The 24,297-nt window shown below is 42.5% G+C and overlaps 1 protein-coding gene across 1 annotated transcript in view; it reads left to right on the plus strand.

The window, feature by feature from the left end:
• The window catches only part of DENND2A (DENN domain containing 2A), a 157,961-nt gene extending 138,229 nt beyond the window's left edge, over positions 1 to 19,732 (plus strand). Inside the window, exons 15-20 of the mRNA XM_089680717.1 lie at positions 412 to 589; positions 9,461 to 9,502; positions 9,959 to 10,073; positions 10,655 to 10,894; positions 13,426 to 13,512; positions 15,779 to 19,732. Coding sequence (XP_089536843.1) covers positions 412 to 589; positions 9,461 to 9,502; positions 9,959 to 10,073; positions 10,655 to 10,894; positions 13,426 to 13,512; positions 15,779 to 15,810 — 694 coding nt within the window. The 3' untranslated portion in view covers positions 15,811 to 19,732. The remainder of the gene's footprint in view (positions 1 to 411; positions 590 to 9,460; positions 9,503 to 9,958; positions 10,074 to 10,654; positions 10,895 to 13,425; positions 13,513 to 15,778) is intronic.
• The last annotated feature ends 4,565 nt before the right edge of the window (positions 19,733 to 24,297 follow it).

Genomic DNA, 24,297 nt, shown 5'->3' on the forward strand with positions numbered 1-24,297 from the left:
ATGCAGAATTGTAACATTAAAGATCCACTTTAACACTTGTCATAAGCTGTTGATGCCAAGAGTAGTCTGTGCCTTTTGCACCTTAAGGATGTCCAAAGACCTCTGTCTTTGGGCCTTGTTATAAGCAAGGCTGAAGGTACCAGTTTTGTTTTACTACAATGGCATTCTTTTGCAATACTACTTTGTCCAGTGAATGCCAGTTGACAGTTTGAGAGAGAGGAAATGCTTCCTCTTGCCTGCAGCAGAATATCATCTCTGCCTAGGCAAAGTCACCTAGCTTATAAATTAATAAAATCTTCTGTGCATGGGTTTGTCTAATAATTATATGCTCTTTCTTGACATTTAATGCAATATATTTCTAATTAATTTTGACACAGTGTGACTTTGTTTTGAACTTCTGCTTTTCCTTAGCACGTTGTCCAAATGCTGCCATGCCATGGTTGCTTTAATATACCCCTTTGCCTGGCAACACACCTACATTCCAGTGCTTCCTCCATCAATGATTGACATCGTCTGTTCACCCACTCCATTCCTGATTGGTCTGCTGTCCAGTTCTCTGCCTCGTTTGAAGGAGCTTCCTGTGGAAGAGGTGAGCTTTAGGCTGTCAGTTATGTTCACCATTTTAGGGCAGAACAAAACCTAAACTAGAAGGATGTTTGGTAGCGTGTTGAAGATCCACATTCAGCATTTTTCATCCAACTCTTAATTTCTATAAAATAACAGCCATGTTTTGAAGATATCATACACGTGTCAGCGTAGAAACTTTACAAGTTCTGCATCTCAGCCTAAACTTTGTTTCCTTACCAGTGGTGACTATTGTGGTCACAGTTGTTAAGCTCTCTAGCCAGAAAGCTAGATTTCCCCCTCTATTACTTGTCTCATTTATCTAGGTCATGGTATAGCTAGTAGTAGTTGGTCACATTCTGTAATGTTGAAGATGGTTCATAGCTTGTACAAGGTTCCTTATTACTCATACTGTAAGTGTTCTTGATACTGAGGGTCAGAAACATACCCAAGCATTTATAGCTACACCGGTAACCCAGACACCCATAATCCAGTCATATGGGAGTGAGACCTTTTTCATAATGGTAATCCTGAAAGGTAGTCCTCCTTAAACCCACCATACATGGATCAAAATTCAGCCGGTTCTGCAAGGATCAGCCAAATTTCTATCCACGTATGGGCATTCTGGCTGTACATTAGTCAGTTGTCTTGTGTACAACCAGCCTATCGGGTTTTCCCTGAAAAAGTGAAAAGTGAAAAAAACTTTTCACTGAAAAGTGCCGCCTGCTATAGCCAGCAACAATCATTGTGTTCTGCTGGCAGGGAAGGCTCCTCGCCAGCAAAGCACAACAGCACTGCGGGAGGGATTCCCTCATCAACACTGTATTGATGGGGGAATCAAGCAATTTTCTTTCATTGTACCTGTGGTGGATGGAAAGAGAGTTGCATAATCTATGGCCTGCCTTATTCTTACCGGTGCATCTACTCACCGGATGCAATGACCTCAAACACTCAAGAAGATCATAAAATGCTTGGTGATATATATGACTACTTTATACACTGCTCAAAAAAATTAAACACTTTTTAATCCGAGTATAGCATCAAGTCAACTAAACTCCTGGGATATTGATCTGGTCAGTTAAGTAGCAGAGGGGGTTGTTAATCTGTTTTAGCTGCTTTTGGTGTTAATGAAAACAACAGGTGCATTAGAGGGGCAACAATGATACCACCCCCAAAACAGGAATGGTTTTACAGGTGGAGGCCACTGACATTTTTTATTCTGCTCATCATTTCTGACTGTTTTTCACTAGTTTTGCATTTGGCTAGGGTAAGTGTCACTACTAGTAGGCGATACTTGGACCCTACAGAGGTTGCACAGGCAGTCCAACTCCTCCAGGATTGCACATCAATACGTGCCATTGCCATAACGTTTGCTGTGTCTCCCAGCACAGTCTCAAGAGCATGGAGGAAATTTCAGGAGACAGGCAGTTCTTCTAAGAGAGCTGGACAGGGCTGTAGAAGGTCCTTCAGGGGTAGACTGACAACTCATGGGGCCCCCGGGCAATAGGGGATCATGGGGCCCCTGTGTCCTTGCCCAAACTCAAAAGAGCCTATGAAAAAGGTACCAGGGGCATCTCATGGGGCCCCCTACTGACCCCGGGCCCTCGGGCAGTGCCTGACTTTCCAAATGGTCAGTCCGCCCCCAAGGTCCTTAACCCATCAGCAGGACCAGTATCTGCTCCTTTATGCAAGGTGGAACAAGATGAGCACTGCCAGAGCCCTACAAAATGACCTCCAGCAGGCCACTGGTTTTTAAGGTCTCTGACCAAACAATCAGAAACAGTCTTCATGAGGGTGGCCTGAGGGCCCGACGTCCTCTAGTGGGCCCTGTGCTCACTGCCTGGCACCATAGAGCTCGATTTGGCATTTGCCATTGAACACCAGAATTGGCAGGTCCACCACTGGTGCCCTGTGCTTTTCACAAATGAGAGTAGGTTCACCCTGAGCACATGTGACAGACATGAAAGGGTCTGGAGAAGTCATGGAGAAATTTATGCTGCCTGTAACATCGTTCAGCATGACAGTTTTGATGGTGGGTCAGTGATGGTCTGGGGAGGCATATCCATGGAGGGACGTACAGACCTCTACAGGCTAGACAATGGCACCCTGACTGCCATTAGGTATTGGGATTAAATCCTTGGACCCATTGTCAAACCCTCATGACTGCTGGTGCAGTAGGTCCTGGGTTAATCCTGGTGCATAAAAATGCCTGGCCTCATGTGGTGAGAGTATGCAGGCAGTTCCTGGAGGATGAAGGAATTGATACCATTGAATGGCCCCTATGCTTGCCTGACCTAAATCCAATAGAACACCTCTGGGATATTATGTTTTGGTCTAACCGATGCCACCACGTTGCACTTCAGACTGCCCAGGAGCTCAGTGATGCCCTGGTCCAGATCTGGGAGGAAATACCCCAGGACACCATCCATCGTCTCCTTAGGAGCATGCCCCAACGTTTTATACATGCACATGAGAGCCATACAAACTGAGTACCATTTTTAGTTACTGCAATTAAATTTCAACCAGATTGGCTAGCCTGCTGCATCATTTTTTTCACTTTGATTTTTGGGGTGTCTTTGAATTCCATTCTCTGTAGGTTGATAATTTTAATTTCCATCAAACGATGGGGCATCCTTGCATTCCTAACACCTTACCCAGTCCATATCAGTATAGATATTTTTCCTCATTGAGATCTCATGTGTTTTCAAAGTGTTCCTTTAATTTTTTTGAGCAGTAATATATATATATATATATATATATATATATATATATATATATATATATATATATATATATATATATATAGTGAGAAAATTGGTGACAAATCACCACTTCCACTAAATAATCAAAACGTTTTGTCACCGAAATCGAAGACCTCACTGCATCTGTAAAGGTCAATACTCTTGTCAGTCTCGGCAAGCCAAAAGAGAGCCTGAAGCCTTGTACACAGGATGAGAATATAAGATGAATGATCGTTCATAGGTTTTTTTTTTTTTTTTTTGTTTTTCTGGATGCTAGTCTCGTATTGAAAATTAAGAGATTGCTAAAGTTCCAAAATTTAATTTCACGGCTCTCAAAAGCTGTGTGCTAACAATCAGATTATCGGACAATCGATTCACAAGTGCTATTTTTCTCCTGAGTTTCTCATTTTGTGTACTAGGCATTAATCCATACACAATGGAATGTTTCAGAGCAGATGTTTCACACCTCCCATCTTGTTCTTGCCTTGACACATTCCATGATGATTAGATCTGATCAGTACTGTAGAAGTGGCATGGAGAAGCTAAAAATGTCTTCATGTTATAGAGCATGTCAAACTGAATGGGACTAAAGCTGGCCATTCATTATACAATTTTCCTTTTGGAGATATCAAAAACCATATAATATGAGGTCAAACCTAAACAACACTTTCAATTTGTATATAATTAAGAAGACCTTTGCACTGCATAGTTGAAGGTAAATCTAACGGAGATTGTACAAAAAAATGGTGTATGGCCTATAATGTATGGCCAGCTTAAGACTGAATTCATACAAATTTTCAGTAAAATGCAGGGAAATGGATGTACATTTTACATCCATTCTATGTGTGTTTTAATGCACGTTGACTTAATTGATATCTTTATCACATTGTTACCTTACATCAGATATTCCCGTCAGAGTGCCCCCTTACTCTCAAAATACCCCTTTCCATCATAGTTCCCCATCAGAGTGACCCTTTCCATAGTTTGTGCCCCCTTAACATAAAATAAGGGGCATGCTGATGGGCACATTTTTATGTTAAGGGGCACTCTGGATACTTTCTGTTGTGTCCATCAGCCTATCATTGCCCATCACTACAGCCTCATTAGTGCACATCAGTGAAGGAGAAAAATCACTTATTTACTAAATTTTATAACAAAAACAGGGTTTTTTTTCAAAATTTTCTGTGGTTTTTGGTTTGTTTAAGAAAAAATTAACCCAGAGGTGATTTAAATACCACCAAAATAAAGTTCTGTCTGTCACAAAAAAATGATAAAAATGTCATATGGGTACAGTGTTGCATGACCGCGCAATTGTCATTCAAAGTGCAACAGCACTGAAAGCTGGAAATTGGCCTGAGCAGGAAGGGGGTATAAGTGTCCTGTAGGCTGGTGGTTAAAGCTGAAGTTTTATACTGCATATATTTTTGTCTTCCATGTTTACTTCCTTCCCACCTCATCAACATGCTAATGAAATTATTACATACAATCTTTCTATTTTCATTGCACCTTATTTATGTTCTGTGGTTCTCTATGCAACACAGGCAAATCATGGTTGGTGGGAAGGGCTGGTGGGGTGCAGTACATAGCTTCCCAAAAAAAGGGAAACTATGGTAATGACCGCATGTGGTGCTGAGACTCCAAGTACGAAAGAACTGAAATCCAAAGAATAAAAGGGGCAAGCCAGGGACAGAGACTGGGGAGGGACGGGGTGGATGTGATGCCAGACATCCTCTAGCCAGGAATTGAGGTGGGCTCTATCTGACTTCTGCAGCTTCTAGTGCACAATGTGAGATGCTCACAGTGTGCAGTGACATTAGACTAGGCAATTTGAGTACAGGATATAAGCCTGTACAACTGAGCAAGATTGAAGGGAAGGTTGGAGTTCTGCTTTAAATAAAACTGGAATCTAAAACAAGCACCTGGAGGACCACTTAATTCTATGTAAGAATAATACAAATCTAAGCATGCATTCAGCCTTTTCTATGCAGTGGGGACAGTACAGACTGGCTTTCTATTCAAATATCACTTCTGACATAAGCAGTTCTGTTTTGCCTGATAAAAATTGATAAAGCTCCAATTTAGTGAGATCAGCGATGTGGGAAAGTACGGACTACAAAGGGGTCTTTAATACACATTTGCACAATGAAGCTACATATTCATTACAATAAATTAGTATTATTGATTAATACAGTGCCTTATTGTCGCCTGAAACCAAGTGCCAGAAATCTTGTATCTAAGCCAAATCGTTAAAAGCTGAACTCCTAGGCAGATAGAAAAGACAGAACTGACTGCAGCTCTATATTCATGAATACAAATGTATATTTTACCCTCTGCCCTATACTGTAGAAGTACTGATTTTATATACGTGTAGGGGGTGCACGCGTCGCGCTACCCGCACTGCTACTGGCTGCTGGGGATGTCAATCACCGGGTCTGGGTCCCGGCCAGTGATTCCTGGCCAGGACTCAGTGATCGTCAGCAGGGCTGAGGGGGGAGAGATCTGTGTGTAAACACAGATCTCTCTCCTGTCCATATGGACACGCTGCTTTGTATCTCTCTGCACAGCAGAGAAATACAAAGCAGCATGTCTCCCAAGTGAAACAGCACACAATGTAAAACACACACACAGCACACTGTTAACCCTCCTGCCCAGTGTCAATACAGTGTCCGTGCTTTTTATTAGCACTGATCACTGTATTTGTGTCAATGGGATGTCAATGGCAGTCAGTTCCTGCCCAGTGTCAGAATGCCCACTGCAGTCCTGCTGTAAGTCGCTGATCACCGCCATTACTAGTATAAATAATTTTTTTTTTTTAAGTTCCAGTTTGTATATATACCGCCATTTGTAGACGCTATAGCTTTCATGTAAAGTAATTAATATACACTTAATGGGATTTTTTTTTTTTTTAGCAAAGGCATGTAGCAGAATACATTTTGGCCTAAATTTTATGAAGACATTTTTATTTTTTTTATCGAATGCTTTGTAGCAAAAAGTCAAAGCTAGATAGATAGAGATATAGATATATATATATATAGATAGATTTTTTAAATTGTTGGTCTTTTTTTGTTTATAGGGCAAATAAAAACAAAAAGAGGTGATCACCAAAAGAAAGCTTTATTTATGGGGGGAAACAAATACATTTTCATTTATGTACAGTGTTGCATGACCACGCAATTGTCAGTTAAAGTAATGTAGTGCCGTATCCAGGGGCGGACTGACCATTTGGAAACTCGGGCACTGCCCGGGGTCAGTAGGGGCCCCATGAGATGCCCCTGGTTCCTTTTTCATAGGCTTTGAGTTTGGGCAAGGACACGGGCCCCATGATCCCCTATTGCCCTGGGGCCCCATGAGTTGTCAGTCTGCCCCTGGCCGTATCGCAAAACATGGCCTGGTCAGGAAGGGGGGGTAAATACTCTGGAGGGCAAGTGGTTATATACAAGTAGTGCAAGTACCTGAATGTGATCTGGTATCAGCCTCTTGCAGTTGCTGTACAGCAAAGCTGGATTGTGAGCAGCAGAAGCACTGCAATGAGGAGAGAGCAGAGTGATGAGCTGTTCACTGTGCTGCATTACTTTACACTGTGCTGCATTACTTTTCACTGTCCAGTCACAGGAGAGGGGCAGGTCTAGGATGACCTGGGCTCAGAGGAAATGGGTTGAGTGATGCTGGCCATTAGAAGGACATCTAGTTGCAGAAAGAGGGAATACTGCCAGGGAAATCTCTGTTGGCTAGATATGTATTTGTATTTTTAAGTTAAGAGCAGGAGACAAACAAGTTGAAGCCCAGCTCCAGCTAACACCTTTTGAGCCATCAAAGCAGGTTTTATTTATAATAGTTCAAACTTTTTTTTCCAAATGAAAATAAAACTGACTGTTGTAAGCACCCCCAGCAGTGTTATCTGGCTTATTCCAACTGTACCTGACACTTTAAAACACGGGTGCCCAACAGTATCATGCTCCTCCATTGAAAAAGTGACGCCCACAAAATACGCACATGCGTTTTTAATGCAAACGCCTAGCATGCGAAACGTCAACATGTGACTGAAAAGGTGCATTTTTGTAAATGCATTTTTATGCGTTTTTATTTATGCATTGTCCATTTCAATGTGAAGCTGCAGGATGCATCACACTTGTAGTGCAGTGGCGTGAAGAGTCCCATAGAATTAGGATAGGGAAATATTTTTGTGTGTGTGTGTTGTTTTTTTTTTTTTTTTGTTTTTTTCCTTGCATTTTTAGCAAGGTAAAAGCATCAGTGTGAATAGCAGTCTAATACTACTGACAGGCTGCATCATATACAGTATATAATTTTTGATTTTGCCCATACTTTCCATATTAAGTAGTAGGCTTGTTTTAACAAAAGAGTTATGTTAACAGGGTAAATATAACGAGGTAAATGCCATGTCACATTTTTTAGCTATAAATAACACTTTTCTAAAAAGCGCTGTTGATCACAATGTCAGTTTAACAGAGAGAATTACTTTGTATCTGGATGCTCATCCATGGACATTGCTGACAGATGAGCACATTGTATCATGCCGATTCTGGCACTTGGTCAGCGGCCCAGTTTTCACAAGAGTGAAATAATTACCGTAATTAACTGATGGCTTCCGGAGGCCGAGAAGCACCCTCACATGCCAAAAACAACACCATTCTGTGTATGGCTGTAAATGATAAGCTGTCAATCCCTGGAGAGGTCCAAAAGGAGGGGAAGAGTCACGGGGAACACATATTTTATGTTTTTAATGTGTAGGTTTAGCCAAAAAGTTTTGTTTTTGATAAAGAGTTAGAACCCTTGTCAGGATTTTTCTGCTGTCAAGGGCTCATTAGAGAGATTTCCCCTAATTTAGTTCTTGCTGAGGACATTTTACCATACACAACCTGACAGTAATAAAGACAGAATAAAATTGCTTTACTTTAGAGTAGGGGAAGGCTAGAACCTCTGTCAGATTTTAATTTTGTCTGTGTCCCATTTGCTGACGTTTTTTCCTCATTCCCGGTTTGTTGGAGCTGTTGTCAACAGGACAGGAAATGAGGGAAAATCTATCTAATGGAATAAAAAATGGCAGTAAAAAAACTGACTTTTTTTTTTTTCCTTTTTTCATTCTTCCTCCCTCTATCCAAAGCTAGAAAAAGTTTTTGCCTTGACATACACTTTAAAGAGGCCCTATTACCAGACCATTTATTTCAACAGCATTGATCCTATGAGATTATATGTGCATGTAACATATTTTTTGCATGGTGTTTACCTGTAAACGTCTCCCATGTGTAGACATCCAAAAGCCTTGGGGCTGCTGCTGGGTGCAACCCGCTTGGACACAATGACTCAGAGTTGTCACCCAAGTGATTCCCCTTCACTCCTCCCCTGACAGCTACATAAGATTATGTAGGGAGGTAAGGGGAGGGTCGGAGGTGCTGGGCCAGCACAGACAGTAAATAGACACTTCCAGAAGAGAAAAGGGATATGATATGCAAGGAAGGAGAGGGCTCTTCTGGGGAATTGACATTTCCTGGAGTTTCTTCTTTAGAAAGTTCAGAAGCATATTGCATAATTGTTTATGGAAATAATAAAATGCTGCAAGTAAGCTTTTAAAATATTTGATTTTTCTGCATTCCTTGCAAAGTTTTATGTTGGTGAAAGGGTCTCTTTAAAGCTTCTATGAGATTTTAGTGATTGTGTTTTAGCTCGTAGATTGTAAGCTCCGAGGAGCAGGGCCCTCCTATCCCTCTTGTATTGTTGCTGTATTGTCTCCCATTATATTGTAACTTGCTCAGCAAACTGTTGGCACTATATAAATCCTGTATAATAATAATAAATAATAAAAGATCTGCTTTAAAGAGATTCTCTGTTTCTAATGGGAGATCTCCTTTAATCAGTGGAGTTTCCTAATGTCCCTGTTCAGCAGTTGTTCAGTATGGGTGGAAAGCAACGGCTGGGCAGTGGTTGGACTGGCTCCAGGACGTTGAAAGGATTTGTCATTTCTGGTCAGTGGTAGGGAAACCTCAAACCACAGCTGAGGATATGTACGCTGCAGGAATGTCTCAGACCCAGCTGCTGCGGACAGTAAACTAGGCAGGAAGGAGGGCAAGTGTGGAAGAGGGGACTGGAAAGCCCCCCGAGAAACAGGGAATTGAAGACCTTTGTTTTGTTCTCTACAGGTTCTCCTGGTGGACCTCGGCAATGATCGCTTCCTCAGCCAGGTGAGTGAAGAACCTTGAATGCTGCCATCTGCTTCACGTTGATGCTAGAAAGAAGACCACTTATGTCTTGTAGAGCTTACAGGAGGCACCTAGTTTTCAAGCAGTGCAGATTTTATAAGAATTTTTTAATTCCACATTATATATTGTCAGCAATATTTCAGCTCTAGATCTCTATGTATAACCTCATCCCTAGTACAGAGCATATTAAACTATGTATTTAGTCATTTGTCTTTAGTTACCCTTGCCTAGTGAGACATCTAAGCCTACTTTTTCTGCCAAATGCAATGTGCACTCTGGTAACCAATGATCCGCTCCCTCCTCTCCTCTATCATTCCCAAGATGTGGGAGATGCTTTCTTGATGTTTGCATACCCCTTCCTCCTAGCAATGAAAAATGTTTGCACACCGATTTATCCTTTAGAACCGCAATCATGAAATTTTGCTGTATGTTTTCTAGATGGATGATGAAGACTCCATCCTCCCCCGGAAACTGCAAGCGGCTCTGGAACAGATCCTGGAGCAGAGAAACGAGTTGGCTAGTGAAATAGACACTTCTGCTAATGGCCAACAAGGTAAATGGCAGTTTTCTATCTTAATTTAAGATTAGGAATGTTTGTAGCTTCTTTTTTAGCTTGGTCAAAGAAAATGCCAACCTATGGCTTGATTTCTTCATCTGGCTCAGGAAACCTTTTGACTTTCTACAGAACCAATTAGAACCAGGATATTTGGTCCATATATATGATGGGGCCCCAAACTTTTTTGTTTTTGTTTTTTTTTCCACCAAAAATGTAGTTTACCCAAGATTTGAAGCTGGAATTCGCCATCCGTGTTCTAGCTAAGACTAAGCAATACACTTTCTGGCTAGGAAAAGGTCTGTTATAGGGCACTGTTCTGCAAAAAATCCCCACTGAATTTTTTAATTTTAAGAATGTGCTCTCCGTTCATCCTTTGACAGGCCAATCTAAGCCTGGCCTTCTGGTGGACTCTGACCTACAATTCAGTAGAGTTGGCGGAACCTGCAAATGATTTAAATTACTAAGCCAAGGAAGTCACATGTTACACATTATAATATAACAGGGCATCAGAAATATCAATATAATTTTCATTGGGGTGGCAAAATCTAATTTTTCCGAAAACAAATTTTGTTTTCCAGATTCCAGCGCTCTCAATGACGTAGTATCTGAGGCCTTTGTCCGCTTCTTTGTGGAAATAGTTGGTCATTACTCTTTGTTCATGGTTCCTGGAGAGCAGGAGGAGAGGACGTTCCTCCGCGATGCCTTTCGCAAATCTGTCTCCTCCAAGAGTGTCCGGCGATTCCTGGAGGTCTTCATGGAGACTCAAATGTTTGGAGGCTTTACCCAAGAGAGAGAGATGCGGAAACAGGGAACCAAAGGTTAGTGGGTCCAATTTAAAGTTCTTCACAGTTTCCTGCGTTTCTCCCGTAGTCTACCTAAGTCTGCTGACTTGTAAAGCAATTGCTTTGTCTTTAACAAGAAAGGAGCGAGGAGTGCACACCCCATAGTGTAGCATGCATAAGGAAGTTTAATTTACAAAATAAAATCAATAGTTGCACTCACGAACAACTGTGGGGTATAGAGGCTTGTCATGTGGCTTAGAATAGCCTTTTTCAACCAGGGTGCCTTGGTAAAATGTCCAAAAATTGCCCAAAACTTGTATACAAGCCAGTGGGTGGAAAAAGCCTGCCTTAATAACACAAAGCCACATGTTTTCTTTGCACACATTCTAGCCACCAACGTCCTAACAACCAATGACAGCATCAGTTGATGAGGAGGATGTCTGTTCCCTGCACAGCATTCTTGTTTGACATTCCCTTGCCTCTCGCCAACAGTGCTGGGTTCACATCAGCGCAGTGATGGAGAAAAACTGAGGGAGGAGAAAAACATTGGAATACTAGTCAGTACCAGCATGCAAAAGTGTACTTTCTTTGGAAGAGTAAATTACCTCTATCCTACATGTGTGGAAGTTGCGGCTTTATATACAGTAAAACTGTTAGAATAGTTTTTTACATTTTAGAATGGGGTGCCTTAAGACTGTCCATAATTTTAGAGGGTGCCTCGGGGCTATCCATAATTTTAAAGAGTGCCTAGCCTAAAAAAAGGTTGAGAAACACTGGCTACGAGGATAAGTCCAGAGTCAGTATATGAGTTATCCCAGATCCCTGCCTTGGCCACTGGCTGGGGAAAGCATGGGGGCTGAAGTGGAAATGACACTGCTGGCAGAGATGAATGGTGCTGCTTCAAGGTCTGGAGTCCAAGAGCTGAAACCTCCTGTTGTCACTGCTGTGTACCCCAAAATACAGGGATGCGTTTTTGAAGCGATTCCTTCTTTATAAACCCATCAAAGCAATTTGTTTAAGGTGCTTCATTTTGTAATGGTTTTCTTTCATCTATGCAGGGATGCAGATTAAAGTGTATCTAGACCCAGGAGAAAAAAAATATAATCTATTGGATCTTATCAATCCTTAGATATGGTGGCTTCATTTGTTTCTTTTTTCAGGCTTTTTCATTTATTTTCACCTGAAGATCCTACCAGTAACATGCTTCCTATCCTAGGGTGACAACACTCGCTCACTATACTGTATCTGTGATGAAGCCGCATTGTCATCCTTGGACAGCACTACAGATCACATCCCTTTCTCCTAAGCATGACTACAGAGGCGTCGCTAGGGGGGGGCAGGGGGGTACATATGTACCCGGGCGCCAAGGTACAGGGGTGCCAAAATGAGGCTTACAACCAGGGGTGTATTTGCCGTGAGGCAAACAAGGCGTTTGCCTAGGGCAGCACTTTTTAGGGGGGCGGCGTGGGGCCCCCCTCCCCCCCCTTCCAACGGAAGGGACACTTAGTACAGGGGCGGGCAGCGGGCTGCTGTGTCTTACCAGTCCCACGACGATCCAGTCCAGGGGGCGCTGCTGGAGGAGGGGTAGAGAGGTCCGGTGTCTTCTTTTCCCTGGACGCGATGTGTGGGCGGGATGACATGCCCCCCTGTCATCTGGCCACACCCTCGGGATCACTGGACAGCCTATGGCAGCTTGTACCTCCCTCTGCAAGCTCCGCCTCCTCACCGGTGATTGGACGCCAGAACTGTAGCTCAGGAAAGGCACACAGGCGGAGCTTGGAGAGGAGGAGCCGAGCGGCAGCACGAAGATCGAGTGATGGAGCATCCGGAGCAAGTGAAGAAGACAGCTGACCGGTAAGTGTGCCATGCAGATGGTGCTGCTGCTGCAACCAGGTATGCTGGCTGTGGATGGGAGAGGGAAGGAGCCTAGGGTGGAGCAGGGGTCAGCAAGGTAAGTGTCATTGGTGTCAGTGGGAGGAATAGTGCCCCATCATTGGTGTCACTGATGTGATTAACGGGGAGGGGGGCTGGGGAGCCAATTTTATAGTTCGTCCCCGGGCGCAAAATATCCTAGCTACACCTCTGCATGGCTACATAGGGGGAGGTGTTGTGTAGTTCACGGAAGATAGCTGGAATAGCATTGTTTGAGATAACCGTTCCAGAAATCCAGTGTCCTTGTAAGTTCCTATGCATAGAAGACCAACAGGTATATTTCTGTACTTGCTAAAAAATGTTCTTAACCTTAAAAAAAAAATAATAAAAATTGGTGGATATCTAATATCTATTATTTTTTTTAGCACTTTTTTTTTAGCATTTTTTTTTTAGCTTTTTTTTTTTTCCTTCTGTGTAACAATCTACAAATTACTAAAATGGCAGACTCCATTATTAAACAGAAGCATTGTCAGTGTTTTTTACCCATCCTCCTTTCCTGTTGTATTTGTTGTTTTTCTGACATCCTGGGAGATTGCTGTGCAGCCCCCGCAGATGCCGACACAGCTGTGAGCACAAAGGATTCTGGGTGTGTACGGAAGATGCTGAACTCACCCACTATTTGTTTGCATTTACAGGTCTATTTGAGGTCAGGGCCCAGGAATATCTGGAGACTCTACCAGGAGGCGAGCAGAGTGGAGTCAACAAGTTTTTCAATAGGATAGGTAAGTTGGAAAACCCACGCATTTATTATTTTGGATATATAAAAGAGATCATGTCTACCTGCTAAATGGCTCTCACTGCACATATGTGATTGCCTAGCTTACTGTATCTTGGTGTTTTTGTCATGCACATTATAGCATAATTTATTTAAGGTGGGTGGGCATTAAAAAAGAATTAAAACATTACGTTTCTGAATTTCCACTCTTCATTTGCTATACTAGGGTAGCCTTCACCTCTCAGGGATATACACTATTATCACCAAAAATATTGGGACTCCTGCCTTTACACACACATGAACTTTAATGACATCCCAGTCTTAGTCTGTAGGGTTCCATATTGAGTTGTCCCACCCTTTGCAGCTATAACAGCTTCAACTATTCTGGGAAGGCTGTCTGCAAGGTTTAGGAGTGTGTCTATGGGAATATTTCACCATTCTACCAGAAGCGCATTTGTGAGGTCAGGCACTGATGTCAGACGAGAAGGCCTGGCTCACAGTCTCTAATTCATCCCAAAGGTGTTCTATCGGGTTGAGGTCAGGACCCTGTGTAGGCCAGTCAAGTTCCTCCACCCCAAACTCGCTCATCCATGTCTTTATGGACCTTGCTTTGTGTACTGGTGTGCAGTCATATTGGAACAGGAAGGGGCCATCCCCAAAGTGTTCCCACAAAGTTGAGAGCATGAAATTGTCCAAAATGTCTTGGTATGATGATGTCTTAAGAGTTCTCTTCACTGGAACTAAGGGGCCAAGTCCATCCCCTGAAAAACAACCCCACACCATAATCCCCCCTCAATCGCCAAACTTTACACTTGGCATAATGCAGACAAGTTCGTATCATTCTCCTTGCAATTGCCAAACCCAGACACGTCCATCTGATTGCCAGACAGAAGTGTGATTCATCACTCCAGAGAACATGTCTCCACTACTCGAGTCCAGTGGTGGCGTGCTTTAGACCACTGCATCCAATGCTTTGCATTGCACTTGGTGATGTAAGGCTTGGATGCAGTTGCTCTGCCGTGGAAACCCATTCCATGAAGCGCTCTACACACTGTTCTTGTGCTAATGTGAAGGCCACATGAATTTTGGAGGTCTTTAGCTATTGACTCAGACAGTTGGCGACTTCTGCGCACTGTGCGCTTCAGCATGCGTTGATCTTGCTCTCTCATTTTACGTGACCTTCTACATTGTGACGGAGTTGCTGTTCCCAGTTGCTCCCACTTTGTTTACAATACCACTAACAGTTGACCGTTGACTGTTTTTTAGTAGCAAGGAAATTTCATGGATGGACTTATTGTACAGGTGGCAACCTATCACGGTACCACGCTCAAATTCACTGAGCTCCTGAGAGTGACCCATTCTTTCACAAATGTTTATAGAAGCAGTCTGCATGCCTAGGTGCTTGATTTTATACACCTGTGGCCATGGAGGTGATTGGAACACCTGAATCCAATGATTTGGGAGGGTGTCCTAATACTTTTGGCAATATAGTGTATGTGTGTGCTGTTATTTAGTTGTATTCTCCCCCCGTCTTGAGTAGAAGTGTCAGGCTGTATAGGGTGCTATGTATTTTGACTGTCCTGTCTTCAGTCTGATTTTAGGATTGTTATAACTGATTCTCTATCTGGGCTGCTGGAGGAAGGACACCTTTTTATTTATTTATTTTTTTTGCCAAAGGTTAATTGAACAAGGTGAGGTTAGAAGCTGATTGGCTACCATGCACAGCTTTAGTAAATCAACCCCACCTTGCATCATATACAACTGCATATTTATGTGTTGAATCAGCCACTTGTAGTCCCCATCAGAAGCCTGTGTGACATGGTGACCATGCAGGAGCACAATTAGGAGACAGGGACAGAGTGTTGGCACCCTGTAACAGGAAGTGCCTAACAAGGTTTCATGGCAGGATCACCAGGTATTATTTTTTTATTGAGAGCTGCAGATATACAAATATTGGAAATAACTTGTCTTATGTTGTTATTGTGTTATAGCTTATGAGATTTTAGTGATTGGGCTACATCTACTTTTAGGTAATCCCTGAGAGGTGAGACTACACTTTGTAAGGTGGAAATTTAGATTACAAATGCCTATTGGTGACCCAGTTTGCTTTAAAAAAAAAAAAAAAAGTAAAGAGAAGTAAAGAAAGTCAGGTGTTGGATTGAGACTGTTGGGGGTTAGGTTGTGTGGACTCGGGTTATGCTTGTCATTCTCAGTCTAATTGCCTTTTCTCTATTGTAACTTGTTGAGTTCTAATATATTCCTCCTTTCTATAGGAAGCAAAATGTGGTTTCGTCACAAGAAATAAGAAACCAAGGATAGAAGACGAAGGACTTTAAGTTATTAACAAGTTGTCTCCACTTAACCGGATCTCTTACTGTTGGGAGGCTCCAGAAAAATGAGGGAAGAAGATGACAGAAGCAAGGGGCCAATCTCTTTCCCTTGAGAGTGGACCTTCTACGTGACCCTTGAACGTGTTTGGGCTCCCTCTGCTGTTTCATGCACTGGACAGACCTGATAAGCTCACCATTCACACCGCATCTGTGGCCTCTATCTTTTGTTCTTTTAGGGATATTTTTTCAGAACTTTATTTATATTAGAATTAAAAACAATCTCTGCAAGAAGACGGACTGATATGACCTTTTTGATATGGGTATATTTCGCTTTCCATTAAATCAGTATACTGGGGTGCAACAAATCTGGAGGAGATATTTGGATACAAGGAGACGATAACGTAATCTTAAAGTCTTTAAAGCTGAGGACCATATTGTGGATCGGTCATTGGTGTAATGAGCTTCACTACTGCTTAAACTGTGGTAGTGCCCAGCACATTGTCAAGAGTGCTCTGGAGATCATTTTTAGGTGTTTTTCACAAGATAGAACAAATATGTGTTACCATGCTGAAATCGGTCCTCTGATATCCATCTATAGCTAGTGGCTAACTCACAAAAGCTGAGTGATGTAAAGAAGAGTGACATGGGTTACATGACAGTTCAGTTTCCACTGTTGCGTGATCTCACAATTTCCACTTTTAATGAGCCATATGAACTGTTAGCTTGCAGTTGATGGGAAGCATAGAAAGCCAAGGAATAGGTCATGTGGCCTTTTAACTTGTAGTGATTCATCATGTGACCCATCAACTGCCACGTGTAATCAGTCATGTGCCTGGGAGCTGTCCATGTGTACATGTAATAGATCATGTGACCACTCAAAGTTCTTTTGTGACCTCTCCATTGGCAGTAAGTCATATAAATGTGAAATGCGCCTGAAAGCTTCCACTCCTTCTTTGGCTATCCCTGTGTGCTAACAATTAGACACGTCTTCTTTTGACGTACTCTGTTGAGTGAGTATATTGATAATCAAATGCTTTTTGCGTTCCGTGGTGTGTAAATGTCTGTGGTACTGATTATGTCACAAGGCAGCGCACATTATGATTGTGTGGCTTGCTGAAAACTTTTGTCTGTTGTGATTTTTGTATCTGAGAGGTAGCATTCATTTGATTTTGATTCGTCATTTTGTACCATTTTTGCCATGGTGGGAATCGCTGACATGCCACCCAATAATATCTGATAATGCCTGTACACCCACCCGAAACAACTGTTTTGTTTTGTCTCCCATTTCTGGCTGAGTAGAGGCTGATAGATTAGCTGACATTTTTTAGGGCTGGTTCACACTGTAACACGGAATGTTCCATGCGCTTTCACAGCACATGAACACGCTGCTCTTGTGAGATGTGTGCAGCTGCCAATTGTCAATGGCACCCAATCATATCTCACCATGGCATGGCCACCAAACTGCATAGTACTGCAGTACCATGTGGTTTGGAGCAGTGCAATTTGCAAAAGTAGTACTTGCAGTACTTTTTCCACGTTCCAGTGCGTTTTGCAGCCCATTCATTTGAAAGGGTTGTCAAAACTGGAATGCGTGGGACTGCATGGAAATGCAGGCGTTCCAGTGTGAATCAGCCCTTAATGCTTGGTTAGCTTTGTTAGAAGTCATTTTTGAGGTTTATTTATCCTATACCATGGGTCCAGGCAAAAAAACATATGCTGAAGGGGGTGTGGCCTAGTAAAACTGGGGACTCCGCTATCTGTTTAGCCATATTTAACACTTTACATTGTTCAGTGTCCATTCGGCCAACAGCCAGCTTTCTCTGACCTTCATATAGTAACTTTGCTAAAGGAGCAATCTATCACAAATCAATTTTCATGAATCTGCTTATATTTGTGACAAGGTATTCCCTGATTAGTCAGCACTTCCTTGGACTTGCACAGTGTACCATTTGGACATATTCAACAGAAGTGCCAAGGGCAGTGCACTCCAGTTTCCTGTAATCAATGAATCAGAAATCTGATTTAATTAGTGCCCTTACTACCTGAACAATGGGCAAAAAAAATATCCAGGTACATTTTAAAACAGTGACATTTTTAGCAATAGATTTAACTACTTTCATACTGGCTTCCTGTAATATCCTGCATAGCAGGATTCACATGGGCCAGCAGTGAAACATTAAATTGGCAGTCTGCACACAGTAAAAAAGCTTGATTGTCCCATAGTATATGAGTATTGAGTTCAAATTCAGAAGGTTCTGTCAGTAAAATTTTCCTCCAAAAGAGCTCTGGATATCGTGTGTTATGTTAGATGTCCTCATCATAGTGCCCCATATCAGGTGTTCACTTTACAAGGTCCCCTTACATCAGGTGTCACTCACAGAGCTGCTTAATATCAGATGTCCCCATCACTGTGGCCCCCTATATGTGTCCTTTTACATCAGGTGTTCCCATCACAGTGCCACCTTAACATCACATGTCCCCATTGCAGTTGAATGATGCTGGCCATCATTTAACCTGGAAGAATGAGGACATCAGGTGGCAGAAAAAAGTACTACAGGAGACATCTGCTGGTTATAGGTGATTTTTGCAGCAAAAGCTGCCTTTCTTATTGGATGGACCATTATTTTTTGTTTGACTTTAATCATGCATTATGCCTATGAAAGCTTACCTCTGGTTGTTACAAGCTACTGCTAAACACTGATTTCTTTTGTGCTGTATTGTAAAACATGTGTTTTGTTTCCATGGTAAATGGCTATTTGGGAGTTACAACGAGCAAGCTGTATTTCCTGTAGGGATCAAAAGCTGCAAGCCATGCTGTCGTTTATTGTAACCATATGAGTCCTAAAATGTAGATTTTGTCCGATAAACAAGCCATGTTGTAATGTGTCCTGTACATGATGGGGAGGGATAGTTCACGTGTCAGTCCCAGCCCACTGCAAGCAGTTCATCTCCGCCTGTTCTTTCCGTCTGTTTTGTAATGAGTATGTCTGCTTATAGGAAATGCCAAAGATGGAAAAGGTTTGTTTTCAAGATTTAAAGTGGGGGGGGAAGTATTCAGCCAGATGCAAAAAGGGAGCCATCTTGGACTTCAGGAAACTTTATTAAAGAAGCACTTGACACCAGTTCACACCGCCCATTGCTATGCCTTATTGTAACACACATTAACTGGGTTGGCGCAATGCAGTGCTAATCATTCTGATTGGTACCCCAAAATATGCAATAGACGTGCATTGTAGTGGAATGTGCAGCAATACATTACCATGGGTACCTTTTTGGTAGTGCACGTTAGTGCTTTTTTTTTCTGATTTTATGTATGGTGAATGGAGCAGTAGAATTTTTAGATTCCCTTATACAGCAGGAGGAGTAAGACTAATTAAGGAATTGAATCTCACCACTTTAGCCCTTGAGAGATGTCAACCAGATCATTAGGTGCCACTTAGAACTAAAATATCATTTATATTTTTTGGGGGTGGAAATGACCCTTTCTACATCACAGTACCAATGCATCCCTTCATAAGGAATATTGGTTTTTGATGCATGTATATGTCAGTGGGTTGGCAGAATGTTGAAACCACTAATGGAGAATCCTGTGATCAGTTAGACTAGGGCTGGGTCACCAGCAACTCTCCAGCTTGCAAGGAACGGGCCCCAGCACATTCTCACAGGGAGTGCTGGGACTTGTATTTCACCAGCAGCTGAATGTGAATCTGCTGGGTGCCTAGGCCCAAGCTAGACAGCGTCCTTTGTTGGACACGCTGTGCACATGTGTTTAAAGTATAATATAATTCTATATATAAATACCAATAAAATTGAGCCTGTGGTTTATATAAAGATTGTTTGTATGGTTCTTTTGAGATTTTACCTATTGTAGAAATAAATTTTATGTTAATTATTTGACTTATTGAGCATTGTCTTTTTGATCATGTCATTTAAAAGTGTGTAAACCCTGACAATGAACTTATCTTGTTTGCTAACTTTTGGTCTGTTAAAAGAAATACACCTTTTAAAAACCTTTTGTTATAGAAGTGCAAAACTACCTGTTGATCCTGCCAGAATTGTTGAGAGCTCTGTCTGTGTTTTATTGTCCTTTTTTAGCTTTTCGATTTCTTCTATCACTGAGGACTACAGAAACCCATCTATGGTAGAGCAGTCCTGGGGTACCTTGAGGTTTCTTCAGGGGTGCCTTGGAAAAATGTCTAAAAATTGCCCAAAACTTCTATACAAGCCAGCGGGTGGAACAAGCCTGCCTTTTTAATTACACAAAGCCACAGGTTTCCATTGTGCACCATTACAACCTTCTAGCCGCCTGCGTCCTGACAATCAGTTACATCATCAGTTGATAAGGAGGATGTCAGCTGCCTGCACAGCATCCTAGTTTGACCCTCCCCTGCTCTTCTCCATCAATTCTGGGGTCACATTAGAGGGAGAAGAGAAACGCTGGAATAATACTCACTGCCAGTGTGCAAAAGTGTATTTGCTTTGGAAGAATAAATCACCTCTAATGTTGGGTGCCTTACATGTGTGGGTGTTGCTGTGTTTATACTATTGGAATAGTTTTTCACATTGTAGAATGGATCGCCTCAAGACTCCAAAATTTTAAAGGGTGCCTTGACTGAAAAAGGTTGAGAAACACTGTTCTAGAGAAAAGGAAAGAGGGGAATGTTTGTGGTCTTTTATATTTACAATGCTACTCCTCCATAGATACAGCACAGTGAGTGTACCTTTTTTGACAGAAAATGTGTTACTGGCAGGATTACCAGGTGAAAATAAAGGGGGAAAATCCTGAAATAAATAACAGCTCGCATATTCAAGGACTGGCACTTTTTAAAAACAGTTGTATTTTTTACCAGCCCAAACTTTTTTTTTTTTTTACACAGTGGAGTTGGAGATCTATTTACACTGCTCAAAAAAATTAAAGGAACACTTTTTAATCAGAGTATAGCATTAAGTCAGTTAAACTCCTGGGATATTGATCTGCTCAGTTAAGTACCAGAGGGGGTTGTTAATCAGTTTTAGCTGCTTTGGTGTTAATGAAATGAACAGGTGCAATATAGGTTTTTACAGGTGGAGGCTACTGACATTTTTTTCCCTTCTCATCTTTTCTGACTGTTTTTCACTAGTTTTGCATTTAGCTAGGGTCAGTGTAAGTACTGGTAGCATGAGGCGATACCTGGACACTACAAAGGCTGCACAGGCAGTCCAACTCCTCCAGGATGGCACATCAATATGTGCCATTGCCAGAAGGCTTTCTGTGTCTCCCAGCACAGTCTCAAGTGCATGGAGGAGATTCCAGGAGACAGGCAGTTACTCTAGGAGAGCTGGACAGGGTCCTAGAAGGTCCTTTGCAGTCCTGCTGATGGGTTATCTGCTTCTTTGTGCAAGGAAGAACCAGATGAGCACTGACAGAGCCCTACAAAATGACCTCCAGCAGGCCACTGGTGTGAATGTCTCTGACCAAACAATCAGAAACAGACTTCATGAGGGTGGCCTGAGGGCCTGACGTCCTCTAGTGCGCCCTGACCTCACTGCCTGGCACCATAGAGCTCGATTGACATTTGCCATTGAACACCAGAATTGGCAAGCCTGCCATTGGCGCCCTGTGCTTTTCACAGATAAGAGCAGGTTCACCCTGAGCACATGTGACAGACGTGAAAGGGTCTGGAGAAGTCGTGGAGAATGTTCTGCTGCCAGTAATATCCTTTAACATGACCGTTTTGGTGGTGGATCAGTGATGGTTTGAGAAGGCATATATCCACAAAGGGACGCACAGACCTCTACAGGCTAGATAATGGCTCCCTGACTGCCATTAGGTATCAGGATGAAATCCTTGGACCCATTGTCAGACCCTACGCTGGTGCAGCGGGTCTGGGGTTCATCCTGGTGCACGACAATGCCTGGCCTCATGTGGTGAGAGTAAGCAGGCAGTTCCTGGAGGATGAAGGAATTTTTACCATTGAATGGCCCCTACGCTCACCTGACCTAAATCGATGCCTGGTTGCACCTCAGACTGTCCAGGAGCTCAGTGATGCCCTGGTCCTGATCTGGGAGGAAATACCCCAGGACACCATCCATCGTCTCATTAGGGGCATTCTCTGACATTCTCAGGCATGCATACAAGCATCTGGGAGCCATACAAACTACTGAGTACCATTTTGAGTTGCTGCAATGAAATTTCAGCAAAATGGACTAGCCTGCTGCACCATTTTTTCACTTTGATTTTCAGGGTGTCTTTGAATTCAGTCCTCTGTAGGTTGAAGATTTTCATTTCCATCAAATGATGGGGCATCCTTACGTTCCTAACACATTACCCAGTCCATGTCAGTATAGATATCCAGCGTGATATTTTTCCCCATTGAGAACTGATGTGTTTTCAAAGTGTTCCTTTAATTTTTTTTGAGCAGTGTATATTGCTGTTGGGGAGATTTTCTCTCACTTCCAGTCAGACAGGAAATCTGAGATACAGACAAAAACATATATTTAGTAGAGTGAGGAAGTGTCAGGATTTAAGTGGTTTTTTGTTTCTTCTTTATTAATCATGACACACCCCATTTCTTGTAATGGATGGGAGTCACGGGGACAGGAAGGGAATGAATCTGGCATATTGCCACAATACTAAAGTGTAGACCCAGCCTAACGCCCAGCATTAACCTTCCATACAAACTAACACTCACCCACCTAACACCAAACTGTAACCTTTCATACAATCTAACACTTACCCTGCCTAACACCCAGCACTTCCATACAACATAAACCTAACACTAACCCTGCCTAAAATCTAACTCTAACCTTTCATACAGGGGTGGACTGACAACTCATGGGGCCCCCAGGCAATAGGGGATCAAGGGGTCCCTGTGTCCTTGCCCAAACTCCAAAAAGCCTATGAAAAAGGTACCAGGAGCATCTCATGGGGCCTCCTACTGACCCTGGGCCCTTGGGCAGTGCCCAAGTTTCCAAATGGTCAGTCCACACCTGCTTTCATACAACTTGATCCTATCGGTAACCCTCTTATTATGGGCTCATGCAGACAAGTGTTCCAACCTTTTCTTTTTAACCTCAAATGTAAGGTTTTGAATGCTACTGCAGCGGTTGCCAAGTGTAGCCCTTTCCCCTTGTGGTGTTGTGGAATAAACCGTTGAGTAGTGTAGCAGACTGAGTTTCATCTCATGGTTGGGTTTTTGGTGCATGCTGGGGAGAAAAATTTATTTGGGCACCAGTCACTTCAGCCTTTTAACAGTTTATTACTGAACTCCTAGAAAAGGGTTTTGGGTACAGGATACACAAAATAGGACCGGTATTCTGATAGCAGTTGGCCTGTTAGTGACAGCCTCTTGGTAATAGCTGGACATGTTATACCAGTTCGAGAAATATGACCCTATAAGAACAGTCACAGGTATTCTTACATTGCAATGGTTTTCTCTAATCAAAGTGGTACTCGACCCTTTGATAACAGTCACAGGTGTGTTGATTTATAAAACTCAAAAAAGCTGTGGTTGCCTTCAAATCTACATCTACAAAATCTACACTACTCAAATGAGATCATAGGACTCTGTTGATCTGCTCTTGACGTGTATTTCAAATGCAGGAATACAACACTTGTCTTCTTTTACCCTCTCTGACACCCAACATTAACCATCCCTGTAACTGAATCCTAACACTAGTCTTCAAATTTACCCCCTCTGTAACTTCATCCCCAACACTACCAGTAATCCTCACATCAAGCGTCCATATAACCATATCTGGGAAGTTACTTGACCCTGCAAAATCTGGAATTGAGCATCAGTTACCAGGTCATTAGCAGAATAGCTACATATCTGAGATTTCTATTCCAGAGATGCAAAGAAAATACAGGGTGCATGATGTCATTTTTCCTGCATGTGGTGCCCTGCATTTTACAGGCTGCCATGAGAGAAGGCGGTGTAAAGTGGAATGGGTGGGACCAGGGGCGGACTGACAACTCATGGGGCCCCTGGGCAATAGGGGATCATGGGGCCCCTGTGTCATTGCCCAAACTGCAAAAAACCATATGAAAAGGGTACCAGGGGCATCTCATAGGGCCCCCTACTGACCCTGGGCCCTCGGGCAGTGCCCAAGTTTCCAATTGGTCAGTCCGCCCCTGGGTGGGACATAAACATCACTGCACTAAGCTGCAACTCAAATGATAACAATTGTATTGTGTTTTTTCAGGATTTTTGGTTGATATTCTGTCTCCATCATTTAAATACACCTATGATAAAAATGATAGACCCTTCATTACTTTGCAAGTGGGTAAACTTACAAAATCTGCAGGGGATCAAAAAATAGTTTTCCCCACTGTACCCAAAGATCTAACCTTACCTATAGTCCCATCCCAACCATAAAGCCTAGTACACACGGTCAGCAAATTGTACGAAAAATACTGCTTTCAAAGCGATCGTACAATAATCTAATCGTTAGTACACAGCTTTTGTCCAAAATTATTTGAA

Source organism: Staurois parvus, unplaced genomic scaffold, assembly GCF_062004578.1.
Source record: "Staurois parvus isolate SC_StPar_1 unplaced genomic scaffold, SC_StPar_1.0 ptg000249l, whole genome shotgun sequence".
Classification (NCBI taxonomy): Eukaryota; Metazoa; Chordata; class Amphibia; order Anura; family Ranidae; genus Staurois; species Staurois parvus.